The 19479-nt window shown below is 39.3% G+C and overlaps 1 protein-coding gene across 6 annotated transcripts in view; it reads right to left on the bottom strand.

Annotated features, from left to right (window-relative positions):
* Window positions 1-19479, bottom strand: part of ATP7A (ATPase copper transporting alpha) — a 212110-nt gene that overhangs the window by 67910 nt on the left and 124721 nt on the right. For all 6 annotated transcript variants that reach the window (XM_064278581.1, XM_064278577.1, XM_064278578.1 and 3 more), the window contains one exon: window positions 19217-19378. In XM_064278581.1, coding sequence (XP_064134651.1) covers window positions 19217-19378 — 162 coding nt within the window. The remainder of the gene's footprint in view (window positions 1-19216; window positions 19379-19479) is intronic.

Raw genomic sequence — 19479 nt, 5'->3', positions numbered from 1 at the left:
TCAAAACTTTTTTCCAAACTTTTGAGAAAAAGTGATGTTCTAAGAAAGATGTGCTCTGTTCAACCTGGTATTTGAAACACCAGTGGCACAGCTAATAACATCAGAGCATCACATATGTCATCACAGTATGACAAACTGATAGAAGAGTGGTGGAAAGCACATATAGTTCTTTATTAACTTCCAAGACTGACTTATCAACTAAAATATCTCTAGTGTGACATAGGCATACGATGGGATACCATACAGGATTAAGAAGGAACAAACTATAATTTCATGAAATGACATACAAATACAATATTGAATAATAGGGGTAAGACACAAGATTATATGATTCCATTTAGATAAGGTTAAAAAACAGGCAAAACTAGTCTATGCTAACTGACACAGAAAAACTGAACAGGCCCATAACAAGAGAAGGGAGAGAAGAGGTAATGAAACAATGACAAAAAAAAGTCCAGGGTAGAACAGCTTCACTGGAAAATTCTACCAAACATTCAAAGAAGAGCTCACGCCAGGACTACTCAAACTATTTCATAGCAAGGAAAAGGAAGGAATACTCCCATGTTCATTCTATGAAGCCAGCATAACCCAGATATCAAAGCCAGGCAAAGACACCACAAAAAAAAATACACACCAATGTCTCTCACGAATATAGATGCAAACATTCTCAACAAATTCCTAGCCAGTAGAATTCAGGATCATATAAAAAATAGTAATAATACACCACAGCCAAGTGGGATTCATACCATGTATGCAAAGATGGTTCAACGTTAGAAATCTATCAATCAACGTGATCCACAACATAAACAGAACAAAAGATTCACATGATCATCCCAATCAACACAAAAAAGGCATTTGATAAAGTCTAGCACCATTCCTCATAAAAAAAAAAAACTATCTAGAAAATAGGAATAGAAAAGAAATTCTTCATCATAATAAAGTGCATCCATAGAAAACCAACAGCCAACAACCTTCTCAACAAAGGGAGGCTGAAATCATTTGCCCTGAGAACAAGAACAAGACAAGGATGCTCTTCAATTTAATGTTGTGCTGAAAGTTCTAGCTAGAGCAATAAGTCAAGAAAAAAAAATAATGGGCACCCAAATTGGTAAGGAGAAAGTAAAACTATCCCTATTGCCAGGTGATATAATCTTGTATGTAGAGGACCCCAAATATTCCAAAAGAAAACTCCTGGAACTAAAAGAAAGATTCCACATAGTAGCAGAATCTAAGATCAATGTAAAAAATGGTTGGAGTCCTACACAAAAACAAAGAGAACCGCAAAAAGGAAATCAGGAAAACAATACCACTTATAATAGCCCCTAAAAAGATAAAATACTGAGGCGGAGCCAAGATGGCGGACTAGGCAGACGCTACCTCGGATCCCTCTTACAACAAAGACACGGAAAAACCAGTGAATCGATCACATACATAACAATCTACGAACCCTGAACAACAAACACAGATTTAGAGACGGAGAACGAACTAATATGGGGAAGCAGCGATTGTTTTCAGAGCCTGGAGCCAGCGTACCAGTCAGGTACGGCACAAGCACAGAGAGCTGCTCCACCCCCCTGAACTAACCCCGGGAGCGGGACAAGCCGGTTCCGCAGGCGGCGTAGGACGCAGCCGGTAGGAGAAGTCCCCGGAAGGCAGTGACTGGTCTTGGAACGGGGAGAGCACCGTCCCAGCCAGGGAACCATCCCGCCGGGATTTGGACTGGACGCAGGTACGGCATAAACACGGAGAGCTGCTCCACTCCCCTGAACTAACCCCGGGAGGGGGCCCAGTTGGGTCGCGCGGGCGGCGTGGGACGCAGCCGGTAGCAGAAGTCCCCGGGAGGCAGCGACTGGTATTGCAACGGGGAGAACAGCGTCCCAGCCGGGACACTCGGTCACGGCACAAGCACGGGGAGCTGCTCCACCCATCTGAACTAACCCCGGGAGGGGGCCCGACTGGTTCGCGGGGGCGCACGGCCAGGCGGCTGGAGGGACGAGAAGTACCCAGGAGGCAGCGCCTGATTTTAATGTCGAGAGCGCACCGTCCCAGTAGGGGAGCCTTGACGCTGGGCGTGGGGCTGGAAGCGGAGGATCTGACCGTGACTCCAGCGGGCCAGACCCCCCGGGGGCAATCTCCACACAGCCAGCACACATAGGCGATGCGCCCCGCAGGATTCTCAGATATAATAGTCATTCCAAGCAAGACAAGCAACTCTGGCTATATTCTGAGGTGCTACTCTCCTATCTCTCTGTCCCCTCCCCCACCCTCCCCAGGCGGCTTCATTAACATCCGAATAGCCTGAGCCAGAGGGAGGACTCTGATAGGGATCTGACTGCAATTTTTTTAGCGGATTTTCTGGAAAAACTAGTTTCCCAGTGATGGCTCGGACACAACAATCCATATCAAACCACTTAAAGAAGCAGACCATGACAGCTTCTACAACCCCCCAAACAAAAGAATCAAAATCTTTCCCAAATGAAGATACAATCCTGGAATTATCAGATGCAGAATATAAAAAACTAATTTACAGAATGCTTAATGATATCACAAATGAAATTAGGATAACTGCAGAAAAAGCCAAGGAACACACCGATAAAACTGTTGAAGAACTCAAAAAGATTATTCAAGAACATAGTGGAAAAATTAATAAGTTGCAAGAATTCATAGAGAGACAGCATGTAGAAATCCAAAAGATTAACAATAAAATTACAGAATTAGACAACGCAATAGGAAGTCAGAGAAGCAGACTCGAGCAATTAGAATGCAGACTGGGACATCTGGAGGACCAGGGAATCAACACCAACATAGCTGAAAAAAAATCAGATAAAAGAATTAAAAAAAATGAAGAAACCCTAAGAATCACGTGGGACTGTATCAAGAAGGATAACCTGTGGGTGACTGGAGTCCCAGAACAGGGAGGGGGGACAGAAAACACAGAGAAAATAGTTGAAGAACTCCTGACACAAAACTTCCCTGACATCATGAAAGACGAAAGGATAGCTATCCAAGATGCTCATCAAACCCCATTTAAGATTCATCCAAAAAGAAAAACACCAGGACATATTATCATCAAACTCACCAAAACCAAAGATAAACACAAAATTTTAAAAGCAGCCAGGGAGAAAAGAAAGGTTTCCTTCAAGGGAGAATCAATAAGTTCAGACTACTCAGCAGAAACCATGCAGGCAAGAAGGGAATGGGACGACATATACAGAACACTGAAGGAGAAAAACTGCCAGACAAGGATCATATATCCAGCAAAACTCTCTCTGAAATACGAAGGTGAAATTAAGATATTTACAGATAAACACAAGTTTAGAGAATTTGAAAAAACCAAAGCTACAAGAAATACTAAAGGATATTGTTTGGTCAGAGAACCAATAATATCAGATATCAGCACAACACAAGGTCACAAAACAGAACGTCTGGATATCAACTCAAATAGGGAAATCACAAAAACAAACAAATTAAGATTAATTAAAAAAAATACACATAACGGAATCATGGAAGTCAATAGCTAAAAGATCACAATAATCAAAAAGAGGGACTAAATACAGGAGGCATTGAACTGCCATATGGAGAGTGATACAAGGCGATATAGAACAATACAAGTTAGGTTTTTACTTAGAAAAATAGGGGTAAATAATAAGGTAACCACAAAAAGGTATAACAACTCTATAACTCAAGATAAAAGCCAAGAAAAACGTAACGACTCAACTAACATAAAGTCAAACACTATGAAAATGAGGATCTCACAATTTACTAAGAAAAACGCCTCAGCACAAAAAAGTATGTGGAAAAATGAAATTGTCAACAACACACATAAAAAGGCATCAAAATGACAGCACTAAAAACTTATTTATCTATAATTACCCTGAATGTAAATGGACTAAATGCACCAATAAAGAGACAGAGAGTCACGGACTGGATAAAGAAACACGATCCGTCTATATGCTGCCTACAAGAGGCACACCTTAGACTTAGAGACACAAACAAACTAAAACTCAAAGGATGGAAAAAAATATATCAAGGAAACAATAAGCAAAAAAGAAGAGGAGTAGCAATATTAATTTCTGACAAAATAGACTTTAGACTTAAATCCACCACAAAGGATAAAGAAGGACACTACATAATGATAAAAGGGACAATTGATCAGGAAGACATAACCATAGTAAATATTTATGCACCCAATGACAGGGCTGCAAGATACATAAATCAAATTTTAACAGAATTGAAAAGTGAGCTAGATACCTCCACAATTATAGTAGGCAACTTCAACACACCACTTTCGGAGAAGGACAGCACATCCAGTAAGAAGCTCAATAGAGACACGGAAGATCTAATTACAACAATCAACCAACTTGACCTCATTGACTTATACAGAACTCTCCACCCAACTGCTGCAAAGTATACTTTTTTTTCTAGCGCACATGGAACATTCCCTACAATAGACCACATATTAGGTCATAAAACAAACCTTTGCAGAGTCCAAAACATCGAAATATTACAAAGCATCTTCTCAGACCACAAGGCAATAAAACTAGAGATCAGTAACAGAAAAACTAGGGAAAAGAAATCAAATACTTGGACAATGAACAATACCCTCCTGAAAAAAGACTGGGTTATACAAAACATCAAGGAGGGAATAAGGAAATTCATAGAAAGCAACGAGAATGAAAATACTTCCTATCAAAACCTCTGGGACACAGCAAAAGCAGTGCTCAGAGGCCAATTTATATCAATAAATGCACACATACAAAAAGAAGAAAGAGCCAAAATCAGAGAACTGTCCCGACAACTTGAACAAATAGAAAGTGAGCAACAAAAGAATCCATCAGGCACCAGAAGAAAACAAATCATAAAAATTAGAGCTGAACTAAATGAATTAGAGAACAGAAAAACAATTGAAAGAATTAACAAAGCCAAAAGCTGGTTCTTTGAAAAAATTAACAAAATTGATAAACCATTGGCTAGACTGACTAAAGAAATACAGGAAAGGAAACAAATAACCTGAATAAGAAACGAGAAGGACCACATCACAACAGAACCAAATGAAATTAAAAGAATCATTTCAGATTACTATGAAAAATTGTACTCTAACAAATTTGAAAACCTAGAAGAAATGGATGAATTCCTGGAAAAACACTACCTACCTAAACTAACACATTCAGAAGTAGAACAACTAAATAGACCCATAACAAAAGAAGAGATTGAAACGGTAATCAAAAAACTCCCAACAAAAAAAAGCCCTGGCCCGGACGGCTTCACTGCAGAGTTCTACCAAACTTTCAGAGAAGAGTTAACACCACTACTTCTGAAGGTATTCCAAAGCATAGAAAATGATGGAATACTACCCAACTCATTCTATGAAGCCACCATCTCCCTGATACCAAAACCAGGTAAAGACATTACAAAAAAAGAAAATTATAGACCTATATCCCTCATGAACATAGATGCAAAAATCCTCAACAAAATTCTAGCCAATAGAATCCAACAACACATCAAAAAAATAATTCACCATGATCAAGTGGGATTTATACCAGGTATGCAAGGCTGGTTTAAAATCAGAAAAACCATTAATGTAATCCATCACATAAATAAAACAAAAGACAAAAACCACATGATCTTATCCATTGATGCAGAAAAGGCATTTGACAAAGTCCAACACCCATTTATGATAAAAACTCTTACCAAAATAGGAATTGAAGGAAAATTCCTCAACATAATAAAGGGCATCTATGCAAAGCCAACAGCCAACATCACTCTAAATGGAGAGAACCTGAAACCATTTCCCTTGAGAACGGGAACCAGACAAGGATGCCCTTTATCACCACTCTTATTCAACATCGTGCTGGAAGTCCTAGCCAGTGCAATTAGGCTAGACAAAGAAATAAAAGGTATCCGGATTGACAAGGAAGAAGTAAAGTTATCACTATTTGCAGATGACATGATTATATATACAGAAAACCCTAAGGAATCCTCCAGAAAACTACTGAAACTAATAGAAGAGTTTGGCAGAGTCTCAGGTTATAAAATAAACATACAAAAATCACTTGGATTCCTCTACATCAACAAAAAGAACACCGAAGAGGAAATAACCAAATCAATACCATTCACAGTAGCCCCCAAGAAGATAAAATACTTAGGAATAAATCTTACCAAGGATGTAAAAGACCTATACAAAGAAAACTACAAAGCTCTACTACAAGAAATTCAAAAGGACATACTTAAGTGGAAAAACATACCTTGCTCATGGATAGGAAGACTTAACATAGTAAAAATGTCTATTCTACCAAAAGCCATCTATACATTTAACGCACTTCCGATCCAAATTCCAATGTCCTATTTTAAGGGGATAGAGAAACAAATCACCAATTTCATATGGAAGGGAAAGAAGCCCCGGATAAGCAAAGCACTACTGAAAAAGAAGAAGAAAGTGGGAGGCCTCACTCTACCTGATTTTAGAACCTATTATACAGCCACAGTAGTCAAAACAGCCTGGTACTGGCACAACAACAGGCACATAGACCAATGGAACAGAATTGAGAACCCAGACATAGATCCATCCACGTATGAGCAGCTGATATTTGACAAAGGCCCAGTGTTAGTTAATTGGGGAAAAGACAGCCTTTTTAACAAATGGTGCTGGCATAACTGGATATCCATTTGCAAAAAAATGAAACAGGACCCATACCTTACACCATGCACAAAAACTAACTCCAAGTGGATCAAAGACCTAAACATAAAGACTAAAACGATAAAGATCATGGAAGAAAAAATTGGGACAACCCTAGGAGCCCTAATACAGGGCATAAACAGAATACAAAACATTACCAAAAATGATGAAGAGAAACCCGATAACTGGGAGCTCCGAAAAATCAAACACCTATGCTCATCTAAAGACTTCACCAAAAGAGTAAAAAGACCACCTAGAGACTGGGAAAGAATTTTCAGCTATGACATCTCCGACCAGCACCTGATCTCTAAAACCTACATGATTCTGTCAAAACTCAACCACAAAAAGACAAACAACCCATTCAAAAAGTGGGCAAAGGATATGTACACACATTTCACTAAAGAAGATATTCAGGCAGCCAACAGATACATGAGAAAATGCTCTCGATCATTAGCCATTAGAGAAATGCAAATTAAAACTACGATGAGATTCCATCTCACACCAACAAGGCTGGCATTAATCCAAAAAACACAAAATAATAAATGTTGGAGAGGCTACGGAGAGATTGGAACTCTTATACACTGCTGGTGGGAATGTAAAATCGTACAACCACTTTGGAAATCTATCTGGCGTTTTCTTAAACAGTTAGAAATAGAACTACCATACAACCCAGAAATCCCACTCCTCGGAATATACCCTAGAGAAACAAGAGCCTTCATACAAACAGATATATGCACACCCATGTTTATTGCAGCTCTGTTTACAATAGCAAAAAGTTGGAAGCAACCAAGGTGTCCATCAACGGATGAATGGGTAAATAAATTGTGGTATATTCACACAATGGAATACTACGCATCGATAAAGAACAGTGACGAATCTCTGAAACATTTCATAACATGGAGGAACCTGGAAGGCATTATGCTGAGCGAAATTAGTCAGAGGCAAAAGGACAAATATTGTATAAGACCACTGTTATAAGATCTTGAGAAATAGTAAACCTGAGAAGAACACATACTTTTGTGGTTACGAGGTGGGGAGGGAGGGAGGGTGGGAGAGGGTTTTTTATTGATTAATCAGTAGATAAGAACTGCTTTAGGTGAAGGGAAAGACAACACTCAATACATGGAAGGTCAGCTCAATTGGACTGGACCAAAAGCAAAGAAGTTTCCGGGATAAAATGAATGCTTCAAAGGTCAGCGGAGCAAGGGCGGGGCTCTGGGGAACATGGTTTGCGGGGACTTCTAAGTCAATTGGCAATATAATTCTATTATGAAATCATTCTGCATCCCACTTTGAAATGTGGCATCTGGGGTCTTAAATGCTAACAAGCGGCCATCTAAGATGCATCAATTGGTCTCAACCCACCTGGAGCAAAGGAAAATGAAGAACACCAAGGCCACACGACAACTAAGAGCCCAAGAGACAGAAAGGGCCACGTGAACCAGAGACCTACATCATCCTGAGACCAGAAGAACTAGTTGGTGCCTGGCCACAATCGATGACTGCCCTGACAGGGAGCACAGCAGAGGACCCCTGAGGGAGCAGGAGATCAGTGGGATACAGACCCCAAATTCTCATAAAAAGACCAAACTTAATGGTCTGACTGAGACTAGAGGAATCCCGGCGGCCATGGTCCCCAGACCTTCTGTTGGCACAGGACAGGAACCATCCCCGAAGACAACTCATCAGACATGAAAGGGACTGGTCAGTGGGTGGGAGAGAGACGCTGATGAAGAGTGAGCTAATTATATCAGGTGGACACTTGAGATTGTGTTGGCAACTCTTCTCTGGAGGGGGGATGGGAGGATAGAGAGAGAGGGAAGCTGGCAAAATTGTCACGAAAGGAGAGACTGAAAGGGCTGACTCAAGAGGGGGAGAGCAAGTGGGAGTAGGGAGTGAGATGTATGTAAACTTATATGTGACAGACTGATTGGATTTGTAAACGTTCACTTGAAGCTTAATAAAAGTTAATAGAAAAAAAAAAGATAAAATACTTAGGAATAAATCTAACCCGCAATATAACAGACCTAAACAAAGAAAACAACAAAACACTATTGCAAGAAACCAAAAGAGACCTACATAAACAAAAAAACATACCATGTTCATGGATAGGAAGACTCAACATTGTGAAAGTGTCAACTCTGCTAAATGCAATCTACAGATACAATGCAATCTCAATCCAAATACCAACAGCATTCTTTAACAAGATGGAAAAAGTAATCACCAACTTTACATGGAAAGGAAAGAGGCCCCAGATAAGCAAAGTATTATTGAGGAAAAAGGACAATGTAGGAGGCCTCACATTATCTGATCTCAGAACCTACTATACAGCTACAGCAGTCAAAGGAGCCAGGTACTGGTACAGTGACAGACACGTAGATCAATGGAAAAGAATCTAGAACCCAGATGTAAATCTACTCACCTATGGTCAGCTGATCTTTGATAAAGGACCAAAGCCCATTAAATGGGAAAAGGAGAGACTTTTAACAAGTGGAGCCAGCAAAACTGGATGTCCATTTGTAAAAAAAAAAAAAAAGAAAGAAACAGGACCCATACCTTACACCATACACAAAAACTAACTCAAAATGGCTCAAAGACATAAATAAAAAACCTAAAATGATAAAGACCATGGAAGGAAAAATAGGGACAACACTAGGGTCCCTAACACATGGTATAAGTAGGATACAAACCATAACTAACAATGCACAAACACCAGAAGATAAACAAGATAACTACAAACTTCTAAAAATTAAACACTTATGCTCATCAAAAGATTTCACCAAAAGCAAAAACAGAACTTATAGACTGGGAAAAAATTTTTGGCTACAACATATCCAAAAGGGTCTAATTTCTAAAATCTATAAAATACTTCAATACCTCATCAACAAGAAGACAAATAATCTAATTAAAAAATGGGCAAAGAATATGAACAGACACTTCACCAAAGAAGACATTCAGGTGGCTAACAGAAACATGAGGAAATGCTCACTATCATTAGCCATTAGAGAAATGCAAATCAAAACTACAATGAGATAACATCTCACCACAACATTACTGGCACTAATCAAAAAAAAAAAAACAGGAAATATTGGAGAGGCTGTGGGAAGACTGGAACTCTTATGCACTGCTGTGGGAATGTTAAATGGTACAATCACTATGGAAGACGATATGGCATCTCCTTAAAAAGCTATAAATAGAAATACCATATGATCCAGCAATCCCACTCCAAGAAATATATCCTAGAGAAAAAACAGTTGTCGAACGAATAGACATATGTACACCCATGTTTATTGGAGCATTATTCACATCAGCAAAAAGATGGGAACAACCTAAGTGCCCATCAATGGATGAATGGATAAACAAATTATGGTACATAGACACAATGGAATAATACCCAACGATAAAGAACAATGATGAATTGCAAAATATCTCACAACATCAATGAATCTGGAGGCCATTATGCTCAGTGAAAAAGTCAATCACAAAAGGACAAATATTGTATGAGACCACTATTATAAAAACCCAAGAAAAGGTTTACACACAGATAAAAACATTCACCGATGGTTAACAGGGTACAGAGGGGTGGGAAGGGAAAATTGTGAACTAGATAGTAGATAAGTATTAACTTTAGTGAAGGGAAAGAAAACACACAGTATAGGATAAGTCAGCACAGCTTCACCAAGGCGAAAACAATGAAGATTCCTAGACATATCCAAACACCTTAAGTGGCCGATTTACTTGGGCTGAGGGGTGGGGACCATGGTCTCAGAGGACGATCAAGGACAAATGGCATAATATAGTTCATAAAGAAAATGTTCTATATTCGACTTTGGTGAGTAGTGTGTGGGGTCTTAAATGATTATGAGCGGCCATCTAAGATACATCTATTGGTCCCATCATGTTCTGAGCAAAGGAGAGTGAAGAAAACCAAACACAAAAGGAAAATATTAGTCCAAAGGACTAATAGATCATATGAACCCAGCCTCCGCCAGCCTGAACACAGAAGAACTAGATGATGCCCAGCCACAGTCACCAACCAGTCTGACAAGGATCACAATAGAGGGTCCTGGACAGAGCCGGAGAAAAATGTAGAACAAAATTCAAATTCACATACACACACACACAAAAAAACTAGACTTCCTGCTCTAATAAGACTAGAGTAACCCCTGAGACTATGGTCCCTGGACACCTGGCTAACTCAGAACTGAGGTCACTCCCAAAATCCACCTTTCAACCAAAAATTAGACAGGCCTATAAAACAAACGATAACACACGTGAGGAACGTGCTTCTTAATTCAATCAAATATACAAGACCAAATGGGCAACACCTGTCTAAAAGCAACGACCAGAAGTTAGGAAGGGACAAGAAAGCTGGACAAATGGACACAGAGAACCCAGGGTGGAAAGGGAAAGGGGGAATGCTAACACACTGAGGGGATTGCAACCAACGTCACAAAACGATTTGTGAATAAAATTTTTGAATGGAAAACAAACAAAAAAAAAACAACCGTAAGCTATGTCATTTGAAGTGATATGAAAGGGCTTCTAGGATGGTGGTAATGATCTGTTTCTTGATCTGGGTGCTGGTTACACAGGTATGTTCAGTTTTCGGAAACTCAGAGTTTTGTATGTTTCTGACTTGTATCCACCATGCATCTGTCAGGTTGTAGTACTGTGGTGGCTTGCATGCTGCTTTGATACTGGAAGCTTTGCCAGTAGTTCAAATATCAACAGGGTCACTCTTGGTGGACAGGTTTCAGCAAAGGTTCCACACTAAGATAGACTAGGAAGAAGGACCTGGCAGTCTACTTCTGAAAAAAAGGCCAGTGAAAACCTTATGAATAGCAGTGGAACACTGTCTAATATAGTCGTAGAAGATGGGCCCCTCATGTTGGAAGTCACTCAAAATATGACTGTTGAAGAGTTGTCTCCTCAAAGTAGAGTCAACCTTAATGACATGGATGGAGTCACGCTTTCGGGACTTTCATTTGCTGATGTGGCCTGAATCCAAATGAGAAGAAACAGCTGCAAACATCCATTAATAATTGGAAAGGGAAATACATAAAGTATGAATCTAGGAAAATTCGAAATCATCAACAATGAAATGTACCACATAAAGATCAATATCCTAGGCATTACGGAGGTGAAACGGACTGGTATTGCCCATTATGAATTAGACAATCATACAGTCTAATATGACAGGAACAACAAATTGAACAGGAATGGCATCGTGTTATCGTCAAAAAGAACATTTCGAGATCTATCTTGCAGTACAACACTGTCAGTGATAGGTTAATATCCATACGCTCACAAGGAAGCCCACTGAATACGACTAATATATTCAAATTTACACACCAACCACTAATGTCAAAGATGAGGAAATTGAAGATTTTTACCAAATTCTGGAGCCCGAAATTGATCAAACATGTAATCAAGATGCAATGATAATTACTGGTGATTGGAATACGAAAGCTGGAAACGAAGAATAAGGATTGGTAGTTGGAAAATATGCCCTTGGTGACAGAAATAATGCCAGACATTGCATGACAGAATTTTGCAAGACAAACAACCTCTATATCACAAATGCCTTTTTTCAACAAAATAAATGGCAACCATACACGTGGACCTCACCAACTGGAAAACACAGGAATCAAATCAACAACATTTGTGGAAAGAGGCAATGGACAAGCTCAAAATCATGAGTCAAAACAATGCCAGGAGTTGACTGCAGAACAGACCATCAATTGCTTATATGCAAGTTCAAGATGAAGCTGAGGAAAATTCAAAAAATTCCACAAGAGCCAAAATATGACTTTGAGTATATCCCACCTGAACTTGGAGGCCATCTCAAGAACAGATTTGACACACTAAATACTAATGACCGAAGACCAGACCAGCCGTGGAATATCAAGTATATCATATATGAAGAAAGCAAAAGGTCATTAAAAAGACAAGAAAGAAAGAAAAAAACAAAATGGATCTCAGAAGAGACTCTGAAACTTGCTTTTGAATGTACAGTACCGAAGGTGAATAGAAGAAATGATGAAGTGAAAGAGCTGAACAGATTTCCAAGAGCAGCTCAAGAAGACAAAGTAAAATATTATAATGAAATGTGCAAAGATCTGGAATTAGAAACCCAAAAGGGAAGAACACACTCGGCATTTCTCAACCTGAAAAAAAAAGAACTGAAGAAAAAATTCAAGCCTCAAGTTGCAATTCTGAAGGATTCTACGGGCAAAATATTGAATGATGCAGGAAGCACAAAAAGAAGATGGAAGGAATACACAGAGTCGCTAAGAATTGGTCGATGTTCAACCATTTCAGAAGATAGCAAATGATCAAGAACTGACTATACTGAAGGAAGAAGTCCAAGCTGCATTGGAGGCACTGGTGAAAAACAAGCCTCCAGGAATAGACAGAATACCAATTAAGATGTTTCAACAAAGGGACGCAGCATTGGAGTTGCTCACTCATCTACGCCGAGAAATTTGGAAGACAGCTACCTGGCCAACCGACTGGAAGAGATGCATATTTGTACCCATTCAAAAAAAAGGTGATCCAAAAGAATGCAGAAATTATCGAACAATATCATTAATATCACAAGCAAGTAAAATTTTGATGAAGATCATTCAAAATCAGTTGCAGCAGTATATCGAGAAGCAACTGCCAGAAATTCAAGCTGGATTCAGAAGAGGACATGGAACAACAGATATCACTGCTGATGTCAGATGGATCTTGGCTAAAAGGAGAGAATACCAGAAAGATGTTTACCTGTGTTTTATTGATGATGCCAAGGTATTCGACTGTGTGGGTCATAATAAATTATAGCTAACATTGCAAAGAATAGGAATTCCAGAACACTTAATTGTGCTCATGGGAACCTGCACATAGATCAAGAGGCAGTCATTCAAACACAGCAAGGGGATACTGCACAGTTTAAAATCAAGAACAGTGTGTCTCAAGGTTTCATCCTTTCACCATACTTATTCAATCTGTACGCTGAGCAAATAATCCCAGAAGCAGGACTATATGAAGAAGAATGGGGCATCAGTATTGTTTTAAGACTTATTAACAACCTGTGATATGCACATGACACAACCTCACTTGCTGAAAGCTTAGAGGACTTGAAGCACTTACTGATGAAGATCAAAGACTAGAGTCTTCAGTATGGATTACACATCAACCTAAACCTAAAGAAAACAAAAATAGTCACAACTGAAACAATAAGCAACATCATCATAAATGGAGAAAAGATTCACAATGTCAACGATTTCATTTTACTTGGATCCACAATCAACTCCCATGGAAGCAGCAGTCAGGAAATCAAACGACATATGGCATTGAGCAAATCTGCTCGAGAATACCTCTTTAAAGTACAAAAAGCAAAGATGCCTCTTTGAGGACTAAGATGTGCCTGACCCAAGCCACGATATTTTCAATTGCCTCATATGCATGTGAAAGCTGGACAATGAATAAGGAAGACCAAAGAAGAATTGATCCCTTTGAATCATGGTATTGGTGAGGAATGCTGAATATACCGCGGACTGCCAGAAGAAAGAACAAATCTGTCTTGGAAGAAACACAGAGTGCTCCTTGGAAGTGAGATGAGTGCGACTTCGTCTCAGGTGCTTAGAACATGTTATCGAGAGGGACCAGTCCCTGGAGAAGGAAATCATCCTTGGTAAAATAGAGGGTCAACATAAAAGAGGAAGACCCTTGATGAGATGAAATGACACAGTGGCTGCAACAATGGGCTCCAACATTACAATGACTGTGAGGACAGCACAGGACCAGGCAGTGTTTTGTTTTGTTATGCACAGGGTGGCATAACAGCAATATGACACATACATGTACTTTTCTGTATGTATATTTCAATAAAAACTTTAATAATTCAGCCTGGGGGGAGAAAAAAAGAAACTAAATTTGCGCATCAAAAGACTTTATCAAGAAAGTAAAGAAACAACCTACAGAATGGGCAAAAATATTTGGGAACCATATACATGATAAAAAAAATAAAGGCTTAATATTCAGAATATATGTACATAAACAAAACTCCTACAACTCAACAACGAAAAAATGGGCAAAGGACAGGAGTAGACATTTCATCAAAGAAGATATACAAATGCAATGAGCACATGAAGAGCTATTCAACATCATTGTTGTTGTTGTTAGGTGCCATCGAGTCAGTTCCAACTCATAGCAACCCGAAGCACAACAGAATGAAACATTGCCTGGTCCTGTGCCATCCTCACAATCATTGTTACATTGGAGCCCATTGTTGCAGCCACTGTGTCAATCCGTCTCATTGAAGGTCTTCCTCTTTCATGCTGACCCTCTATTTTACCAAGCATGATGGCCTTCTCCGGAGACTGATCCCACCTGACAACGTGTCCAAAGTATGTAAGACACAGTCTTGCCATCCTTGCTTCTAAGGCACATTCTGGTTGTACTTCCAAGACATATTTCTTCGTTCTTTTGAACTGCCACATAGGGTTTCCAAGGATCGTCTGGCAGATTCGAACTGTGGACCTTTTGGTTAGCAGCCATAGCTCTTAACCACTACGCCACCAGGGTTTCCATTCTTCTGGCAGTCCATGGTATATTCAATATTCTTCGCCAACACTACAATTCAAAAGCATCAATTTGTCTTCGTTCTTCCTTATTCATTGTTCAGCTTTCACATGCATATGATGCGATTGAAAATACCATGGCTTAGGTCTGGTGCACCTTAGTCTACAAGGTGACTTCATTGTTTTTCAACACTTTAAAGAGGTCCTTTGCAGCAGATTTGCCCAATGCCATGCGTCTTTTGATTTCTTGACTGCTGCTTTCATGGGTGCTGATTGTGGACCCAAGTAAAATGAAATGCTTGACAACTTCAATCTTTTCCCTGTTTATCATGATGTTGCTTATTGGTCCAGATGTGAGTATTTTTGTTTTCTTTATGTTGAGGTGTAATCCACACTGAAGACTGTGGTCTTTAATCTTCATTAGTAAGTACTTCAAGTCCTCTCACTTTTGGCAAGCAAGATTGTGCCATCTGCATACACAGGCTGTTAATGAGTCTTCTTCCAATCCTGATGCCCCATTCTTCTTTTCATAGTCCAGCTTCTCGGGTTATTTGCTCAGCATACAGACTGAATAGGTATGGTGAAAGGATACAACCCTGACACACACCTTTCCTGTGTTGTCCAAACAACTGTCTCTTGATCTATGCACAGATTCCTCATGAGCACAATTAAGTGTTCTGGAATTCCCATTCTTCACAATGTTATCCATAATTTGTTATTATCCACACAGACGAATGCCTTTGCATAGTCAATAAAACAGGTAAACATTCTTCTGTTATTCTCTGCTGTCAGCCAAGATCCATCTGACATCAACAATGATATATCCCTGGTTCCACGTCCTCTTCTAAATCTGGCCTGAATTTCTGGCAGTTCCCTGTCAATATACTGCTGCAGCCACTTTTGAATGATCTTCAGCAAATTTTACTTGCATGTGATATTAATGATACTGTTCTTGGATCACCTTTCTTGGGAATAGGAATAAATATGGATCTCTTCCAGTCGGTCAGGCATGTAGCTATCTTCCATATTTCTTGGCACAGACAAATGAACACTTTCAGTGTTACATCCACTTGTTGAAACATCTTAATTGATATTCCGTCAATTCCTGGAGCCTTGTTTTTCACCAATGCCTTCCATGCAGCTTAGGCTTCTTCCTTCAGTACCATCGGTTCCTGATCACATGCTACCTCTTGAAATGGTTGAATGTCGACTAATTCTTTTTGGTATAATGACTCTGTATATTCTTTCCATCTTCTTTTGATGTTTCCTGTGTCGTTTAATATTTTCCCCATAGAATCCTTCACTATCACAACTCGAGGCTTGAACTTTTTCCTTCAGTTCTTTCAGCGTGAAAAATGCCGAGCGTGTTCTTCCCTTTTGGTTTTCTATCTCCAGCTCTTTGCACATGTCATTATAATAGTTAACTTTGTCTTCTCTAGCCACCCTTTGAAATTTTCTGTTCAGTTCTTTTACTTCATCATTTCTTCCTTTTGCTTTAGCTGCTCGATGTCTGAAAGCAAGTTTCAGAGTCTCTTCTGACATCCATCTTGGTCTTTTCTTTCTTCCTGTCTTTTTAATGACCTCTTGTTTTCTTCATGTATGATGTCCTTGATGTCATTCCACAACTCGTCTGGTCTTCGGTCATTAGTGTTCAATGAGTCAAATCTACTCTTGAGATGGTCTCTAAATTCAGGTGGGATATACTCAAGGTCATATTTTGGCTCTTCAACACCATTAATCAAACTGAAAAACCAAACCCGTTGCCACTGAGTCGATTCCAACTCACAGTAACCCTACAGGACAGAGTAGAACTGCCCCATAAGGTTTCCAAGGAGCAGATGGTAAATTTGAACTGCTGACCTTTTGGTTAGCAGCCACAGCTCTTAACCTCTGCGCCACCAGGGCTCCCATTAGTCATTAAGGAAATGCAAATCAAAACCACAATGAGATACTACTTTACCCCTACTAGGATGGCTATTATGTGCAAAAATGGAAAATAAGTGTTGGGGAGGATGTGGAGAAACTGGAACCCTCATGCACTGCTGGTGGGGTTGTAAAATGGTGCAGCTGCTGAGTAAAACATTTTAGTGGTTCTTCAAAACGTTAAACACAGAAATTTTATATTGCCCAGCAATTCCACTCCTAGTTATATACCCAAAAGAACTGAAAGAATGTTTTATGAAAATGTCTTCTGTGTAACTTTCTCCTAGAAGACCAGTAAGATTGTACCTAGCAAAGTCAGCACAACATCACCAGGACAAAGTCACAGAAGCTTCACAGACACATCCTAATACCCTGAGAGACTAAGCTACCGGGCTGAGGGCTAGGGACCATGGTCTCAGGGGACATCCAGCTCTGTTGGTATAACATAGTCTATAAAGAAAATGTTCTATATCCGACTGTGGTGAGTAGCAACTGGGGTCTGAAAAGCCTGCAACTGGCCACCTAAGATACCTGTTCCATCTTGGCTGGAGCAAAGGAGAATCAAGATCAATGACAGAAGGGAAATATTAGTCCAAAGGACTAATGGATCACAACTACTATGACCTCCACCAGGCTAAGCCCAGAACAATTAGATGGTGCCTGGTTACCACTACCAACTGCTCTGGCAGGGATTACAATAGAGGGTCCCGGAAGGAGCAGGAGAAAAAGCAAAACAAAATTCGAATTCACACACACAAAAAAGACCAGACTTACTGGTATGAGAGAGACTGAGAGACTGAAGAAACCCCAAGAGTATGGCCCCTGGACACCCTTTTAACTCAGTACTGAAGTCAATCCTGAGGTTGGTTCTTCAGTCAAAGATTAGACAAGTCTATAGGGTCAACACCAACACACATGAGGGACGTGCTTCATAGTTCAATCATGTATACAAGACTAATGGACACACCAACCCAAAAGCAAAGATGAGAAGGCAGGAGGGAACAGGAAAACTGGACAAATGGAAAAAGAGAACCTGGGGTGGAGAAGGGGAGAATGTTAATACATAGCAGGGTTGGCAAACAATATCACAAAACAATTTGTGTATTAACTGTTTAATGAGATACTAATTTGCTATGTAAGCTTTCACCAAAATCACAATAAATAAATCACATTAAAAAAAAGAAAAATTGAAAGAAGAGGATTAAAAAAACACTTGTAAACAAATATTCACTGCAGCATTACTCACAATAGTCAAGAGGTGGAAAGTACCCAACAGATGAATGGATAAACAAAATGTGGTATATACAAACAATGGAATATTACTCTGCCATAAAGAGAAATGAAGTCCTGATAACATGCTACAACGTGGATGAACCTTGAAAACATTATGCTGAGTGAAACAGGTCAAATACAAAAGGACAAATATTGTGTAATTCCACTAATATGAAATATCTAGAATATGCAAATACATAGAGACCAAAGTTTATTAGTGGTAACCAGGGGTAGGTAGGAGGGGAAATGGGGAGGTATTGCTTAAGGGATAGAGTTTATGTTAAGGGTGATGAAAAATTTGAAACCAGATAGTGGTGTTGGTAGCATGACATGGTGAACGTAATTAATGTCACCGAATTGTGCATGTAAAAATGGTTCAAATGGCAAATGTTTTGTTATATGTATTTTATCACAATAAAATTTTTAAATAGTCGTTTACTTTGACACAACAAGCAATAAAGCATCTAGCAGGATGCTTTGCTCTCTTAGTGATAATATGAATCTTACTTATAACAAAGTATACTTCCGTTTTAAAATATTTTTAAATGATTTATAGCTCTAACTTAACCCTGCTCCTGATTAATAATGCACTACACCTTTGCCGAACTCGTCCTACAAAGACCAAGAAAAAAGGTAGACACATTCACATCAAATTTTGAGACAGATGTTATCTAAAAGGGTCAGATTTTTTTCATTTTCATTCAAAACAGGAGCAATTCAAGACAGTACTGATTGAATACATACAGACATAGAAATACAAAATCTTGGAACTTACTTCAATTGTATGGATAATATCTCTGGGACCAATAATTTCTGGATCATATTTAATATGTGCTTTGTTGGTTGCCAGGGCCACAGAGCAGTAGAAAATCCCTCTGTGTTTTGTGAGGGTAGACTCTATTTTATGAACACAGGAAGCACAAGTCATTCCTCTCACCTGTTAAAGACAAAGGCTTTGTTATTCACAAATACACTTTTTCTTCCATTAAACATGGGGAGACATACTACTTTTAACTAAAAGGACACTTGTAACACCAG

This window comes from Loxodonta africana, chromosome X, assembly GCF_030014295.1.
Source record: "Loxodonta africana isolate mLoxAfr1 chromosome X, mLoxAfr1.hap2, whole genome shotgun sequence".
NCBI lineage: Eukaryota > Metazoa > Chordata > Mammalia > Proboscidea > Elephantidae > Loxodonta > Loxodonta africana.
This window is presented reverse-complemented; position numbering and strand designations above follow the sequence as displayed.